This window comes from Ischnura elegans, chromosome 1, assembly GCF_921293095.1.
Source record: "Ischnura elegans chromosome 1, ioIscEleg1.1, whole genome shotgun sequence".
Classification (NCBI taxonomy): Eukaryota; Metazoa; Arthropoda; class Insecta; order Odonata; family Coenagrionidae; genus Ischnura; species Ischnura elegans.
In genome coordinates, this window is record NC_060246.1 from 25195774 (window position 1) to 25214569 (window position 18796).

An 18796-nucleotide genomic window follows, 5' to 3' on the forward strand; every position below is an offset into this window, starting at 1 on the left:
CACTTTCTTTCATTTTCCAGTCTGCTGGAAAATGATGGAAATCAATGTCAAGACTTAGTCAAATGAAATTTTAAGCATTCAGACAGATTCAAATAAGGTTCAAATCTGTTGGGAATCAGTTTTTTTTCAATGGTGTATTAAACTTGATTTTATTTAATATGTATGTGATTAAATCCAAACTTAGGTAAAGTGCTGTTTTTCCTCTGCTGGTCTCTGCCACTCAATCAAGATCATCAATTTGTGACCACTGGCACTCTAGTCTACGTATGTTGGTACTCTAATTAAAATTTTAAGTATCTACACATTAAATTTATCATTAGCTCAAACCATGTTGACTAAAATTACTATTCCTCATATATTTGATGAAGCATCAAAGTGAAATGTGCAATGTAATCATAAAAAAATTATTTTTTCAAGATTTCTTTTAATTAAAAAACTAATAAAATATCACAATATTTCAAAATGTATGAAAATATATCTTATTTACAGTTTTAATTATGGTAGGCCAAATGTATGGCTTAATTCGAATGCACTAAAAATTCTGCATCCTCTTAAAATAACACAGCCTCTAAATATAAAAAGGCGACATATCACTAGAAAATGCAGACTAGATCACACCATGTCAATTTAATTAGGACAATCCAATTCCAGAAATAGACAATATACCTTCTCTTTTTTATTTAAGGCATATTGATTGCACAGCAACATCCAGAACATTCTCATATTCACAGAAAGAAGTAAGGTATTTCCTAACCACTCCTTCAGCCACACCTCCAGCAGTAGAAGGTGAATTTTCTGCAAGATTCAAAGGAGAAACAACTATTAAATTATTTTTTCAAAACTGGTAACCCTTAAAGCATTTTTAAAGACCAAGAGTATAAAGATGCTTGGAGGAGATGGATTCAATATTAACTATTTTTATGGCTAGGATAGGTTTGATAAAAATACGAAGGGGATAGCTCAAGAACAGCACATTTACATAAATGCATAATAAGTCATTATTAGTCCTAAAAACTTCAACATACAGACAATCAGTAGAAAAGTATGTAATATGAAAATAAAATTACTTCACTAGTTACTGCAGTCTTATTGTGGCATTTACTTTCAGTGGGACACCCTTGAATTCCAAGATCAAGCTTTTCAGATGATTGAAGTACATACTGTAACCGTACGGGCGCCTTCCCTCCGGTACAATGAACTACAAAACTAATGTGCCAGGCTAGCGTCGTCCGCAGTGGGCCGTGAAATAGGTTCTCTATGAAACACGTGGCAGGTATAGGGGCGGACGTGCAGAGACTCTAGGTTTGTAACATAATCATTTATTGGTCAAATAGATACCACACGTAACAACAAAAAAGAAACAATGCCACAAAGAATCCCTTCATTGCACAAAACTAACCAAATCATGGGCTGAGCTCGGTTGCGGGTAGATTACGAGAGCTAAAGCATGGAAACATAAGCAAAAGTGCCGTTACGACCCAACAAAAATTAAAAGGACGGGAAACCCATGCTTCACCCTAGCCCACCCCAATTCTGTAATCAATTTTTAATGACCTCGTGCGAGAGAGTTTACCAGCGTAGGATGGCAGGCCCGATGGTATTGGCTGAAGTTTGGGAGGCACCGGGAAGTCGATTACAGGTCAGGTGGCATTGGCTGAAGTTTGGAGGCACCGGGAAGTCGATTGCAGGTGAGGTGACCCCGGCCGAAGTCTCTGGAGGCACCGGGAAGTTGGCTATCGGTACTGCACGGTCGTCTTGCAACAACTGTCTGGCCACCGGCATAGCATTCTGCCAACTTCCTCACGCCTCGGCAGTCAGCGATCGAGAGAGAGAACTCGCCTGTTTCCACCTCGCGGCCACCGCTCTCCCCTCACTTCCCCTCTTCTCCTGTGCCTTTCTCAGCTGACTTCCTCTCCGCCGCCTCACTCTCCTCTCCCTTCCCCTCTCTCCGCCGGTCGCTCACTCACGCCGGTCTTGGGCCTGGTAAACTCTATCGCGCATGGGTTCCGTCTTAAACAAACCCTTATTAACCGCTCATGCCCTCGCTCTCGCAACCACCCAGCGACCTTGTGTTGTTACAATACATATACTCTTTAAAACATTTTCGTTGCACAAGCAAGAAGTTTTCTGAGCATCAAAATCCACTCCTTTTTTCAGACAAAGCCAGATTAAAAATTTGTTAATATAGAAGGATTAGTTTTTGATGATACTGGAGAAATGCAGAAATAAAATTACTTTCATTTCCAGTTCATTCCAGTTCAACCGATTGATTAGTTAGCCAGATACAAACAACACTTCAAACTCAAGTATCTCAACATTTTGCAAGTACAGTGGTCGATGGGGGTCTCATGCCCTTGGATCTCCAACTATGCTATCCCTTTCAGGATCAATGCCTTTGTGTACCAATTCATCTTCAGGACGGCCATAACACATTTATTTTCACAGGTAGTGATTCCTTGTCTGAGATGGAGCTGACCTAATGAATGAGACTTTTTAACTAAATTCTTCCACTCTAGGTAATAAAAGGAATAGGCATGCAGGTACATGTCCACATTGGTTGCCTTCTTGTAAACTGTTGCCGAGGGATCTGACCTCTCTTCTTGCCACCACAAAAATGGAAGCACATAAACTTGAGCAAGAAGCGCAACTGTTTTCCCAAAAAAGTTGCAACCAAAAACGGTAGTGTGCCTATTACATGGATACCTAGTTCCTTAAGTTGATGGTTAAATGGGCACAGAAATGGCAGCCACAGCACCCAAATCAGCAGGCAAAATCCATGGAGAGCCCACTATATTCTAACAAAAATCCAATTTACCTCTGCAGGGCTTTTCGGCAAAAAGAGGCCATATTTATGGCCGGCCAAAAGTTTCTTATGGCCTGACCTAAAATTATGGCTTATTCCGACTCCACTCTCAAGGGGCCACATCATATGGCCCGGCCAAAAGTCTTAACGACCTTTCTGCAGGCTTGTATGAAAATTGTAATTGGTACTATAAGTTCGGTTTACTTTTTTTAAACACTGGTTATTTTTTGAGAAGATAGTTTGTTCCAAAGGGGGGGAAAAATTAATACTAAGGTTCTTAACCGAAATGGTCTCTTATTAAAGGATAAATTTGGATTTTATTTAAACACTGCTCTGGTGGCAGATGCCGGAGAGCTTCAAAAAAAGTGAAGAGCGAAAATCACGAATGAGAAGAAGCAGAACAAAATTTGTACATGATTTTTACCATACAGTAATTATAATATCCACGCCTTGTACATGTAATAAATAGAGTGAGAACGTGAGATTCCCTTTGTAGCTCTAACCTATGTGCTCCGGTGTAATATTCATATATTTATTGAAACAATTGCTATATAAATGATGACACTTCGTAAATTTCTTTTATAACACCATAAGCGTGCAATGTTATTTCGTACGGCCCATGTCAATACGGCCTCCTAAGCAGGCCATATTACTACAGTTGAGGACCGCAAATCCGGAATCCCGAAACCTAGAAAACCCGAAATCCAGAACATTTGAAAATTCCTCTGCGTAGTGTTTTGACTTGCCACCTCATGGCACCACTCTCCAAGCCTTGTTCTGGGATGAGTAGGAAGTTAGCACATGCTATGGACATACGCTAAGACACATAAGGATATCAAATATCAAGTACAAGAGCCTGAGCACATGTATAAATTAATTAATTCACTAAATATACTATGAAGACCAGAAATCCAGAAAAACCAGAAATCCAGAAGCCCTTCGGTCGCAAGCTTTCTGGATTTGAGGTCCTCAACTGTACTGCTTTTAGGCCTTAGCTATCACCCCACGTATGGCCTTCCAATCAGAGGAGAATCACTCGAAGCCATGGGTATGTCTTGAGGCCGTAGTTATGGTCAATTCCAACTTATGGCCTGGCCATACAATTAGTGGAATTAACCCTGCTGAAGTCTGTACCTTAGACAATTGCCAGTGTAAATATGAGACAGGAGAGGCGGGCTTAGATAAGAGCTGAAAATACATGCTTCTATTCCTAGCACCTCACGATAGCATTAAGAAACATGCAAAAAGTTTACATATCAAAACTGATGTTTATAAGAGGGAAGCACCTCTAAAACAAGTTTATGGAGTAACTCCATTAATGTATACACTTACTTAATAAGGCTTCGGTCAATACATCCAGTTCTGCACTTTTCTCGTGAATGCAGGATACCAAGAGTGGCAGCCACGATGGAGTTTCCTCCTGATCATTCACAGCCTCATCCTCGCATTTCAATGAATCCAGCAATGCAAGATGACCCTCCTGCCAAAATGATGAAATCAAAGAGCTTTGAACAAACGTCTACAATTCTCCCTCACAACTGTTACACATTTATTTAAACAACACCATGAGGTCTTCAATACTTTACTAAATGCATTCAACCTTTCTAGAGTAGGAAGGCTAACAAGCTATGTATGTTATAGTAATGTGTATATTCTGGGTAAGCTAATTCAGTTTACATGTGCCTATGTAAAATTCAAGAAAAATTCATCCAAACTTCATACATATAAGTATAAACTCAATTTTTTAATACTGAAAATATTCTGCTTTGAAATGATGTTCATGCAAAGGAGGGGTAAGATGAAAGTCATGGAGGATTATCCCTTCTGAAAATCCTTTTGCATCTTAAAACATATGTTACAACAAGAGTAACCAACAAATGGCTCTGGGGCAGCTCACCACTCACCAACAGAAGATATGGTCAAGGACAAAAGAATGGAAGGAAAGATACACACTCACATGATAGCTGGAAAGAGAAAGGAACATGCGTTTCGGGACACAATGAGGCCAAATTAAACAAGCCAATAAGCTGATGCAGTACATACTTCATTCATTCACACGACGCCATAAGTGCAAAACAAAACAAGGAGAAATGAACTATGCATATGTATCTTGAATAGAAGCACTTTCAACTCATTACTTTATACATACTACATACTTTATTTTCACTAATTTTAATGACTCACGAAAATGAATGCAAAAAATATCTTACCTGGACAAAATATACCTTCAGTGCATTGATGGCCTGCAGAACTCTTGAGTGTATCACTTTTAGAGAAGAGGCAAGACTTGTACTTTCTTCAACCAATTGTCTTTGAGATGCATCCAGCTGCCTAATTGTCTTCCTGAGAATTTCTTCCTTAGATGACTTTTTTCTGAAACACCATGATAAATATTTATGACAAAATTAAATTAGAGTAAAATGAGCACCAAAAATGCACTGCAAATAATCTTCCATCACTGAGTTTTTAGTGTCAGAGGAAATGTGTTTCCTGTCTTTCTTACCTTGAGGAAATGTTAAGCTAGAGTCTTCCATAAATCACTTTTCCTCTGACAAGAAAGACTATATTTTCTGTACCAATATATGTCATTAAATAAAAATGCCATCAGAAAACAATGTGCATTGGGTAAGCGTCTCAGTTGAGGAAGAAAGTAAGATGAAAATATGAAATTTGGATATAGAATACTGATGTTACAGAAATACTGCATATAACAACAATAATTCATGGATTATCAGATATTACTTCATGGTATCCATCAAAATATAAAATGTACATAATTATTAAAGAGATTCTTCAACTTATTTAAGTGAGGAACAGTATTCAGAATATGTTGATAGTAAAACATTAAAAAAGTACTGTCCTTAAAGTTCCTTAAAAAGAAATCCCATTGGTTTTAACACTTTCATGTCACTGGGATTGTCTGCAATTATCAGTGGTGAGACATGTTATGTATGTTCGTAAAACTAATTCAGAAGAAGGATTGAGGAGAAGTTTGGTTGGTGGACAGGACATCATTTACGTGAAATATGGAATGCACTGAATGCCAGGCTGATAGATGAATAAATTTGAAAGGGACGCAGGAACATATTATACAAAGCAAGGATAAGTTAAACGGAATATGGAAATGTTATGCTAGAGTCTTCCATAAGACTGTGACAAAAGAATGAGTGAGTGATCAATGTTTGTAAGGATAGTACTGAAAAATACCATTTACTGGATGAATATGTAAGCACAATTTTGTAATGAAAAGTCTATTTAACATACGTATTTCAAACCAAAAACAAAATAATGACATTAAAAGGTAGCAAACAATGTTAAATAAAATCAAGACTATTGAATGGGAGAGTTGTGAGCATTACAAATGATATGCTTTGGAAAAGAGAAAAGAAAATGAATTGATTAGGATAGAAAGATTAGGTACACGGGGGAGCATCAAAGACAACCAGCAAATAATAAAAAAATTAAATTAAGGATTGAAATATAGAATGCAGATTCGCAAAGCATAAACAATGGAGGCATAAGAGCAAATGACTTTGCATGAGGTTAGGACACAAAGTAGCTCATGAGCATGTGGGTAAATGATGGCCATTCCGCGGAGTGGCGGCAGGAATAATCGAATAACACAGATAATGTAGAAAAGAAATACATACTCAATTGGCTGTATACTTCTCCCACTGCTCGCCCACCTTGCAAGGAAAAAAAAGTCACTGCGTTGGTGTGCAGGAAGGGGGAGAAATTCACTGCAGGGACCAAACACCAGCCTCTCAACCAGAAAGCTCAAAACACACACATTCACTCACAACAAACATACACAACAAGATCCTTTGTGGGGGCTGTAGGGACCTCCACTAAGGATTCTCGCTCCACAAAAAAACCGGGAATCTTAACAGGATGGGCCTGTTAGGGATAGCCAGTGATTTGTGGAAACACACGCACTCAATAAGCAGTCACTCACACATTCACTCACCTATAGATGGCTTCAATTTTCCGGAAGAAAAAATATCGCTCCAAGAGAGCGTCGTCTGGGATCGGCAAAGGGATGAGGAAAACACACATATACGTATTTCGGCTACAAAGTAGCCCTCTTCAGCGTGCTGAAGGAAGAACCAAATGCACTTACAACACGAGGCTGACAGTGGAGGGGATGGGACGACAACCAAAATATAAACAGGAATGAGAATGGGGAGGGTTGAAGATGAAGGGGCCAATGGGGGAGGATTAAAACAGTATTGGGTGTTAAACATAAGAGGGGAACACATGACTATGAGGGTTAGAGGGGAACGGGGGAGGGAGGTGAAGTGATTGGCTGGTGGCGAACTGGGGTAAAGGAGGAGGTGGGGGGGGGGCGTTAAGGCAAGGGAGAGGGGGGGAGGGGGGGAATGTGGGAAGGGAGGGGGGAGTGAGGAGACTTGAGAGAATTTTTAACGGTCGTTGAGATTGGTAAACATTCAAATTTGAAATTTTAAATTTAACTGTTGAAAATGTCATGTTCGGAGATGGAAAAAAGGGAACTGTGAGGGATAGGTCTACGATCACTATTAACAATTTTATTCTTGTTTTTGTATATAAAGAGACTTTCATAGGCGTCTAGTAAGTGGTTAGGTGTTTGTTTGAGTAATTTGAGATGACTTTCTGAAGTTTCATGTCCAGTATCAATTACATGTTGAGCCATGCTAGATTTTTCTGGCCTGCTGTATCTGTAATGGGACATGTGTTCTTTGAACCTGGTCTTAATATTTCTACGTGTCTGACCAATGTAAAGGCTTTTACAAGATGAGCAAGCAATTTGATAAATTCCGGATTTGTTATATGTGTCAATTTTGTCTTTGGCATTCCCCAGTAGATGTTTGAATTTGTTGTTGTTGTTACTAAATGCGATTTTGGTGCTGACTGTTTTAAATATCTTCTCAAGGCCTTTTGTTAGTTGTGGGTGGAATGGAAGTTTTATGTAGCGCGGTGTTTGGCCACTTGTCAATGTAGTAGAATCCTTTAAGAGTTTCTTGAATTTCTGTTTTTTAACTAAATTATCTATCATGGATTCTTTAAATCCATTTAATTTAGCAATGCGTTTTATGTTATTTAGTTCCTTTGAATAATTATTTCTTCCAAGAGGAATATTTATGAGCCTGTAGACAAGGGCATGAAAAGATGAAAATTTAGTGCTGGTGTGAACTAATGAGTCCCGATGAATATAGTTGTCAGTGTGGGTAGGTTTATGGTAAATATCATATGTCAGTCTATTATCTTTTCTGGTGAGAAGTAAGTCAAGAAAAGGAAGTTGATTGTTGTTTTCAATCTCATAAGTAAATTTAATGGTTAGGAATAAGCTATTTAAATCGCAGAAAAATTGGTGTAAGTCAAACTTATTGGTGTCGAAGATGGCAAAAATGTCATCTACGTATCTTAAATAAATGTATGGGAAATAATTGAATTTACTTTTAAATGAGTTTTCAAAATGAGTCATGAAAACATAGGCAAGAAAGGGCGAAAGGGAGTTACCTATAGAAGTTCCGAATTCTTGTTTATAATATTATCCTTGAAATGCAAAATAATTTTGATTCATCACTAGATTGGTTAATTTAATTAATTTTTCAATTTTGCATATATATAAATTTGAGGAAATTAACCAACTTTTTAGAGCAAGTATTGCTTTGTCAATGGGCAGACTTGGAAATAGATTAGTGACGTCATGCCATCTCCCTATGTCTCCCCTTCCACTCCCTTCACTTACACCATTACCTCCCCATCTTTGTATTGTAATTTGATAATTCTGGTGTTTCTGCATCGATTTTATTTTTTATAAAAAACACGGAAAACATAGGAGGGTGAAACTCATGCACCAACAATCCGCAACACAGATAATCAGGAGTTTACTGTATCAAGCACAGATATCATAGCAATGACCCATAATTAGGTATAGCCCTCCTTTGCCACCCCCCTATAAGTTCAGTCTCCCAGCCCCTTTAACTTTCCTAATTTCAAAAGGACATTGTAGGAACCATATGATAACCTACACATATAATAATATTATTATAAGTTTACGTATTATAAGTTATTATAAGATCTTTCTCATATTTTCTTATCATTGATGTAAATGAGAGAGATCTTTCTCATTTACAGCAATGATCATTCGAATGATAAGCAAATTATTGAAAACTATAATTACTTTCTGCCCAGTGGGTCTTACACTATAAGTATAGTACAAAAGTATAGTAAGTACATATTAGGGTAGTTTTACGAGCAGTTAAAATTTAGATACACATACAGATCTGCCATTAAAATGAGATGTATAGTGTGTAATGCAACGAAAATCTAACCAGAAAACAAGTAGGTTCCGAAGAATTGCAATGTAAGGCTGCAAGTAGCCAGGAACCCAATCCAGGGCAGAAAGTGATAAATGATGAAAAATGAAAATATGCAGTACATAATTTTTCAAATTAAGAATGGGTAGCAGTTTTTCAATCAAATAAATCTTACTTTTCACGGTCGATTTCTATTCCCAGATGATTTTTGATGATATGAATATTTTCACGAACTACCACGAATTCTTCATTTTCTTTCCCTTTCATAGAGGACCTGTAGTAAATTTTTCTGAGCACATCTTTCAGAGATGAGATTTCTTGATGTGCTTTCTTCAGAGCAATCTTATCCATATTCGATGACCTTTGCCACTTAAGTCTTTCCTCCATTCCCTACAGAAAAAAATAAAATGTAAACATGGCTCTCTATTCACTGAAGTCATGAGTAACAGCTGTTTCCAAACCTATTTGGGGTAAATTTAAAGATGGAATTAGCATTACCTGTCTACAAAACTTACTTCTTCTACTTTGTGACTGGAAATGCATGAAAATAAAATTTCTCTTCCGAACTTTCAGATCTAAGTGTTGTTATGAGTAAGAACAAGATTTTCCTTGGAAAGACGAGGCATAATGCAAAAAAAGACAAAATAATAACATAAAGTTTACATAGGCATCATCAAATGAATAAATCAACAGTAGTATAAATGAAACTATCACTGCCATAACTTAACACTTTCAGCCCAAAGAAAAAAATTTTAACTTTGCCCAGATCCGAAAATAGGGTAGTTCATCAGGATAGGGTAGCAGTGGCGGATACAGATGGGGGGCGCAGGGGGCGCGCGCCCCCCCCTTGTGGGTCCGCCTGTATTGCCGAACATTGCAAAACCACAATTGTAACTTTTTATATCATAAGATGGCATTGTATTTTACATGTTTATAATCACTTTAAATAAAATTTTCATATACTTTGCCTGTGACTTGATCATCTTTTATTACGATAAAAGTAAAGACAACTCAAGATATGTTGCGCCCCCCCCTTGAGTTTTTTCTGTATCCGCCCCTGTAGGGTAGTCATCAAAGAAAACAAAAGGCATTGATTGCGATTTGTTACCCACCATTAGTGTATTCATAATATAGAAATTATTTGGTTTTAGAAATACCGGTTTAGACGAATGGCAAGGGTCAATTTTATCCTCATTTGAAAAAGGCCAGATTGGCACCCATGCGATGCCACTCCACGTGACGTCACAGGGACCTAGTTTCTATACGAGTAGATAGGAGTTATACATCGTCTGAGGTTACCATTGCATGCATGAGGCACAGAGCTCAGGGAGGCATGTCTTAATAATCACCTATTAAAACTGGCTAAGGTCGGAAAGTTTTCTTCGTTTGATAAGGTATTAATAATCCTTATTTAGGCCAAGCGCTAGCAGGTGGCAGAGTACTGATACAACGCAGGCTGCTAGCGGGTAGCTGAGTACCCTGCTGGCTGGTAGCGCTTGGCTTAAATAAGGATTATTAAAACCTTATCAAATGACTTTCTGACCTTAGCCAGTTTTAATAAGTGATTATTAAGACATGTTTCCCTGAGCTCTGTGCCTCATGCATGCATTGGTAATCTCAGACGATGTATAACTACTATCTTCTCGTATAGGAACTAGGTCCCTGTGACGTCACGTGGAGTGGCATCGCATGGGCGCCAGTCTGGCCCTTTTCAAATGAGGATAAAAATGGACCATTGCCATTCGTCTAAACCAGTATTTCTAAAACGAAATAATTTTTATATTATGAATACAGTAATGGTGGGTAACGAATCGCAATCAATGACTTTCGTTTTCTTTGATGAAGGGAACTACCCTATTGTTGCCCACCAGTTCTGGCTGTATATTGGTGGGAGGGAATGAGGTGAAGGGGCTCCTCTAATCCCCACCAAAATTTGTGAGGAGTAGAGCCTTAAATGAACCCAACGTAATTGATTATTGCCTGTTAAGTACCCCCCCCCCCCCCCCCCCCGACCTAATGTGAAATTATGTATCCCAAAACATTTATGGCTGTGAAGATAGGAGAATAAATGATTTAATGAATTTCAAAAATGCCAAATCATAACTTATTTTTAAAATGAATAAGAGTGAATTAACATCGACATTGGACCTGTATACCATTCAAAAATGTGGGAGGAATTTCACACTGCACACGTGGTTCAGTCATCATAAAGGAGGAAGGTAAACATGGAAAAGTCCAGGGGATGTGGGGAGATATCAAATAGACTGCATTATGGTAAGACAGAGGTTTAGGAATAGTGTTAAAAACTCGCGCAGCTTCCCAGCAGCAGATGCGGATTCGGACCACAACCTAGTACTTATGAAATGCAACGTCAGATTCAAAAGACTTATGAAAGTTAGGAAGGTGAAGAAATGGAACGTAGAAGCCCTGAAGGGGATTATGAGGAGAGAATATCAAGAACTAGTGGAATTAGTGTACGGGAGATTGAAAGTGCTGAGAATATAGAGGAAAGATGGGGTAATATTAATACCGGAATAGTCAAAGCGGCGGAGAAGTCAATTGGTTATGTTGACAGTAAAAGGATAAAGAAGCCATGGATAACAGAGAACATGATAAAGGAAATGGAGGAGAGGAGGAAGTGGAAGAACGTGGACACAGAACAGGGCAAAAGAATGGATAGACAAATTAATAATCGATTACGGCGTGAAACTATGAGAGCAAGGGAGGCTTGGTGGAAAAGACAGTGTAAGGAAATGGAAAAGTTCCAAAAGGATGGATGGCACATTGTACACCAAAGTTAAGTCGCTATCGGGCGGCAAAAGAGAGCAAACAATGCCTAAAATAAAGGCTAAAGATGGAAGGATGCTAACCGAGCGAGAAGAGGTACAGAGTACATGGAAGGAATACGTGGAGGATCTGTATGACGGAAAGAACATGCCGTAGAGATTGACTTTAGAGGATGAAATTGAAGTGGAGGAAGATAATCTTGGGCTGGGGATATTAGATTCGGAAATAGAGGAAGCACTTCGTGATATGAAGGTCAGGAAAGCCATAGGCATGGACAATATCCTGTGTGAGCTTCTGAAGAATCTAGGGAAGGAAGGTAAGAAAAGGTTTTTCGAACTAGTACGCAGGATCTATGTGGAGGGATGTTGGCCAGAGGATTTTGTGAAGACGGTTTTAATTCCGCTACCGAAAATGAAGAAAGCTGTAGAATGCGGAGATTACAGGACTATTAGCCTAATATCGCACGCGGCGAAAGTGGTACTAAGGATATTGAACAGACGAATGGAGGCGAGGGCAAACAAGTATCTGGGTGAAGATCAGTTTGGCTTCAGAAAAGGGACGTCAACTCGTGATGCAATAGCAGTAATGAGGTCCCTCGTCGAGAGGAACCTAGAATATGAGCAGGACGTGTATGCCTGCTTTGTGGATTTTGAAAAAGCTTTTGATAGAGTGAACTGGGTAAAGTTATTGGATATTCTCAAGAAAATAGGTGTAGATTGGAGGGATAGGTGACTGATTCATAACCTGTATATGGCCCAGACTTCATAAGTGAGGGTAGCGGACGGGGAATCTGGGTGGGCAAGAATGGGACGAGGAGTGAGGCAAGGCTGTCCTCTATCGCCCCTGCTCTTTAACGTGTATGCTGAAGAGATGGTAAGGGAAGCGTGGGATGAGTTAGAAGCTGGAATAAAAGTGGGAGGAATGATGTTCAAATCAGTGAGATTCGCGGATGATCAGGCGTTGATTAGCCAGTCAGCGAGGGGGCTTCAGGCTCTAGTGGATGCGTTATGCGAGCGTTGCTTGGAGTACGGGATGAGGATTAATCACAAGAAAACTAAGGTTATGCGGTTTTGTAAAGCATCACGAGCGAGGAATGTTAGACTTAAGATAAAAGTGGGTGGTGAAAAACTTGAGCAGGTTGAGCAGTTCAACTATTAAGGCAGTAGGTTAGAGGAAAACAGATACAGTAGTAAGGACATTAGGAAGAGAATTGCATTAGCAAAGGAGGCGTTCATCAACAGGAAGGAGCTTCTGAGAGGATCGTTATGTAAGAGTTTAAAGAAAAGGTCAGTGAAGAGTTTGATCTGGAGTGTAGCGCTCTACGGTGCGGAAACGTGGACACTGAGGAAAGAAGACGAGAGAAGATTGGAGGCATTCGAGATGTGGGTGTGGAGAAGAATGGAGAGGGTGAAATGGACGGAGAGGAAAAGGAACAACGAAGTGCTGGATATGGTTGGTGAGGAGAGGCAGCTTTTAGACGAGGTACGGAGGAGACAGAATGTATGGATGGATCGAGTACTTAGCGGGGAGGGGATGTTGAAAGAGGTGTTGGAGGGTAGAATGTTAGGGAAACGAGGGAGGGGAAGGAAAAGAATAGGAATTTAAGAAAGATTGAAAGGGAGTAGGCCTTACAGTGAATTGAAGAAGGTAGCGCTGGAAGGAAAGGGAGGCTCCCAGATCACTTCTTCAGTACTCAATGGAAACCTACCTTAATTGGTAGAATACTGTAATAATAATAATTTTTAATTATGCTTCATATATGCTTTCTCATTATAATATTGTTTCACTTGCTCAATTTTATACTAACCTTCTTTTTCAACTGATTACACTGCACAGTGCTGGTTTCAATTTTTGCTAAAAGGTTATCCTCTTTGTTCTTGAGACGAGCTATAAGAGCAGCTTGCTTGGCACCCTCATTCCGAAGTTTGTGGTTACAGTCCTAGAGTAATAACTTTTTCATTAGGCCATAAATTCTAACAGTATAATTTATTACTGACTAATGGCCCTTCCAAAGTTAAAGATAATTTGCTGATCATCTTTTGCATCTACAAGGATACAATACACTTGGATGTCATCAAGCATACATGTATACATATCAAAATTTGTCCCAGATAGGAAGCAATGTTATGATCAGAATAAAATTTATTTCATAAAAGACCAGTGGCAAACACTTTATCCATTTGGTTTCAGAGTGCAGAAATATGAAATTGTACACTACTGAAGAGTTAGACCAACTGGTGCAATATTATCAATTACCTTGTTAACTTTTAAAACTTAAGGTAAATCTATTTTAGGAAAGGGAAAAATAAATTACAGCGCTGATAAGAGATGGAAAAGCCTTTGAGCAAATATAAGGATATGTATTGTGGGAGCCAAGAGATGGAAACTGGGTATGGGCATATTATGAGACTTCATTCAAGGAATAACCAGCACTAGCCAGGGCATACCTTTACAAAGTCACCAACAAGTTCACAATATGCGTGAAAATTCCAACGAGGAAAAATCATTTGCCTTGAATTTTGCATCCATCTCAAGCAGTGGCGCCAACTCCATGGGGCCTGAGCCCCCTCAAAAATTCGTTATAGGTGTGATGAAAAAATGTGTCAGGCTTGTCGATTTTCCCTGGATTGGCCAGATATCGAGATTCGAGTTATCAGGGTTCTAATGTTGGTCATGTGGCTCTTCTAAAATGCTTAAAAAACTTAGAACTCACTACTTATAAAATTTCCCGGGGCAAGGTCCCCGGTTTGGGCCCCCCCAATATATTTTGTGAGTTGGCACCCCTGATCTCAAGTCAAAGTAAGCATCATATTATAGCAAAGTAAAACTAGATTATAACAAATATCAAAGACCATCGCTCTATTTTGTTATAAAAACGATTTTGTTATATCCTTAATAAAGGATTTGTTCCTATACAAAACAGGATTGCCAGCTATGTTCCGTATATGTCTGTATTTAAGCAACAGATATTACTGATATCCGTAACATTTAACCATCGTCCCAACATTACCATTTAATGGCTGTAAAGGGAAGAATTTTAAGATCAAGAGTATATCTACGCTGTGATGACCACAAAACTGACGATAAGGTAAAGAGTGGTAAAGTAGCAAAGATGGCAGTAGTTTCTTTGTAAAGAGGAAATAATTTCCCTTAAGGACCAAAGAATAGTTCGTAATAGTTGGGATTTCGTATCATCCAAACTCTTAGATATGTGGGAAAATTAACAACGAGTATCATTGAAAACTCCAAGGGACCAGGAGTTTATCTTCCGGAACTTCATTACATGTGTTATCATTATAAGCCAGTTATAATCATATAAGCAAGCATGTTCATTATACACTCATGAATGTCATTTACAATTTATCCTGGATCAGGGGCGCAGCTAGGAATTATGGCTGGGGGGGGTTTAGGTGCAACTAATACCGGTGTGTGTGGGGGTATGGCATACCCACCAGGATAAGCGGTATGTGCGAGATTAATAAATTGCGGAATTTTAAGATAAATGGTTCAAAATGGTGAGTTTTACGGTTCTCTGAGGGATATTTTATTAATCTTCACACTATTCTATTAGTAATGTCAATCCAATTAAGTAAAATGGATTAAACTTAAAAATTTCTCCAAGCTCTGGGGGGGTTTTCACCCCCAAAACCCTCCACTCGCTGCGCCACTGGCCTGGATCACAGGAGCTTAGAGGCATGAAAACTAGCTTGCTACAGAGTTTTATGTTAATGGGGGAAGCAGAAATCCTGCCGGGGGTTTAGGGTACACTCTCCCAGTGAAACGGAGGTACCATATATGTCTGAATATAGTCCCTCCTTTTTTTCCAAAAACGCCCGAGGTAAAAGTAAAGTGGGGACAATATTCAAACGCATTTTTTTAACTTTTCCGAAACTGAAACCTCAAAATTAGGGGGGGGGGACTATATTCGGAGATATACGTACGTATTCCATAGCTCATATGTATTTCTGGAAAATTTGTTTACATTAGCCTCTGAAAACAACATTTCAAGAACTATCTAAGAATAAAATTTATTTAAAAATTTGATGTTTATGTTTTCATTGTAGGTACTTGAATGTACACGTTTAGTACTCTTTTGGACAAACTGCCATTTAAGTTGGAGAGGATAAACTGCCCCTGGCCCCTCAAAACTCTACCCATGATGGGATGCAATGTCAAAAACTATAATCACTTACTCAGATAATTGACCTACCGGTTGGTTTGCAATGGCAAGGTTAAAGCTAACCACAAACTACCCTAGTAGAAAAAATTGTGTTCTTTTGGTGTTCTTTATATGTTCATTCAGTGTTCAAGTGTTCTTTTGATGTTCTTTTGGTGTTCTTTTATGTTCACCAATTTCTTGGTGTGTTCTTTTGATGTTCAATTTATGTTCTTTTTATGTTCATCTCAGTGAACACAATATGAACATTTTTTTATGCGTTCATTTTATGTTCACTTTGTGTTCATTTTATGTTCACCATGGTGAACACAAATTGAACATTTTTTTATATGTTCATTTTATGTTCACTATGTTGAACACAAAATGAACATTTTCTTTATGTTCATTTTGTGTTCCCTTTGAGTTCATTTTATGTTCACCATGGTGAACACAATATGAACATTTTTTTATGCGTTCATTTTATGTTCACTTTGTGTTCATTTTATGTTCACCATGGTGAACACAAATTGAACATTTTTCTATATGTTCATTTTATGTTCACTATGTTGAACACAAAATGAACATTTTTCTTTGTTGTTCTTTAAAATAAACCAGTATAAAAATTCTCATTCCTTGGAGGTGATTGTGGATAACTGCAGTTCATGTGTCATGACAAGTAGCTTTACATAAAACAAGTAATACAGATGATTTTGGAGACTCTGTCTACCAAAAATGAGTTTGAATTTCGCCATCTTGAAATCCACAAAACTGTATTTTTTAGCAGTTTTCCATAATATTTCTAGAAATTTAAAATTACAAATTTCCGGGAAAATTTTCCCAAAATGAAGGCATATCATCAAAAAATGGACATTGAACGATCCGAGAATGCAATCAAGGAACACCTGAAAACACTCTCAATATGTACTTTATTGCATACTAAACAGGGATAAGGCCTGAGCATTTGGCTTCTACGAATAAGTTCGTTTCTAATAAAAAAAGCTGGAAATAAAATGATTTGAAACTTATCCAAACACTGACGACATCTGATTCACAAAGATGTGAAAGTGTTCATGGTAATGATGGGACTTCCGTGAAAGCTTTTTCCTTGTTGTTCAACAAAATGTTCTTTTTATGTTCATTTTGTGTTCTTTTGATGTTCAAAAAAGTGTTCATTTTGTGTTCAAATTATGTTCTTTTTATGTTCACAGAAGAGTGTTCATTTTGTGTTCTTTTTATGTTCTTTCTGTCACAAAACACATAAAAAGAACATAAAGTGAACATTCGGTGAACATAGAAGGAACACAGTTTGAACATTAAATGAACATAAAAAGAACACTGAATGAACACACTTTTTTCTACTAGGGTAAGCCACAGGCGTGCAATTGAGCTCACAAATATCATGATTGGTAGTATACTTTTTACATTGAGAGACATGTTGACATAAGTTTTTATGATAGAGAAGTAATTCTGCACATTGTACAAAGATATTAATTGGGGAATGCAATGGGAAAAGGATAACATGAATCTTCCCGTTGAATTTTAAGCAAAATCAACAACTATAAATTTTACCTTGAATGGAGAGTGAAGATATAAATAAAGTTTATGATTGTCCAATTATGCATCACTTATCACCATGTTGTCACTTAGATGGAAATAATACAGTTATTGGTTTCCGCTAGACCATTAAAATGCTCTCAAGTATAGAATAGATAGCCGGTTTCATGATTGCAGTAATTTGTAATAATAGAACATAATATCATGAGGTACAAGCCTTTTACCAAGGCGCCAATTTTCAATGATTAAACAGTGATTAGAATATGCCATAAACAATATTCAACAGAGTAGGTACATTAATTCCAACTAGACAACCCGTATTTCATTAACCACTAGCCTAAAAAAGCATGGGGATGACACATATCTAGTATGTATTATTTTTCACACGAGCAGACAAGTTCTACCACAGAGACCCAAGAACAACTGGACAATAACGATTTAGCATTATCTTAAATTTACGTCGGATATTCACGAAGTAGCAATATCCCACCTTTAAATCTCTCATTTCGACAGCATGGCGACGTAACGACTCCTCTAAATCTTTCTTCTCCATGAAGGTGGAGTGATAAAGATCTAATAAACCTCGCACCGCGGAGAGAAACTGAGAGGCGAATTCGCATTTTCCAGCTGCCGAGGATTTTTCCCACAAGCCAAGCAATTGCAACTCCTTAAATAAAAATGATAGACACAAAAGGGGACAATGTAAACATAAATGCTCATTACATATCCTTTCACTGAAACTGACAAGGACTTTTTCACGAAATGGATGAAAAGTTTGGGTTAACACATACAGCTCCGAGACTTACTTCACTAATATTGGCCATCATGGGTTTTAGGGGATTTTTTATAGATTTGAATAACAAACAAAAATAATGTGAATGGAACAGCAGGTTAAGAAAGGCCGATACAATTAAAAATTGACAGAAATAACTGAAAATCAACTCTGATCCCCCACAACAATTATTTACGTTTCTTTCACTACTTCCCGCGGTTTTTCCAAAACATTCAGTGTTGCCACGTCTGATTTCTGGTTGCGTTATTGTGGTCATTTTATCCAGTCATGGTGTTTTAACCGAGAAAAATAGTAATAAAAGCATAAAATATACTTAATTTCCAGTGGAATGCCCGTACACTATTTAATATTCATATATTCACATATATTCGATACGTCAAAAATAATGCGAAAACTGGCAT

The 18796-nt window shown here is 38.0% G+C and overlaps 1 protein-coding gene across 2 annotated transcripts; it reads right to left on the minus strand.

Moving 5' to 3' along the window:
* Positions 1-434: 434 nt before the first annotated feature.
* Positions 435-18606, minus strand: LOC124157551. Of its 2 annotated transcripts, none has more exons than XM_046532379.1 (7): positions 18394-18606; positions 18093-18269; positions 13700-13831; positions 9281-9495; positions 5014-5176; positions 4136-4283; positions 435-795 (listed from the first exon to the last, which is right to left on the minus strand). In XM_046532379.1, the coding sequence occupies exons 1-7, from the start codon at positions 18427-18429 to the stop codon at positions 677-679; spliced, it is 990 nt and encodes a 329-aa protein (XP_046388335.1). In that variant the 5' UTR covers positions 18430-18606; the 3' UTR covers positions 435-676. The 2 variants fall into 2 exon arrangements, with proteins under 2 accessions (XP_046388335.1, XP_046388343.1); XM_046532387.1 differs by having other exon boundaries at positions 18409-18605.
* Positions 18607-18796: the final 190 nt, after the last annotated feature.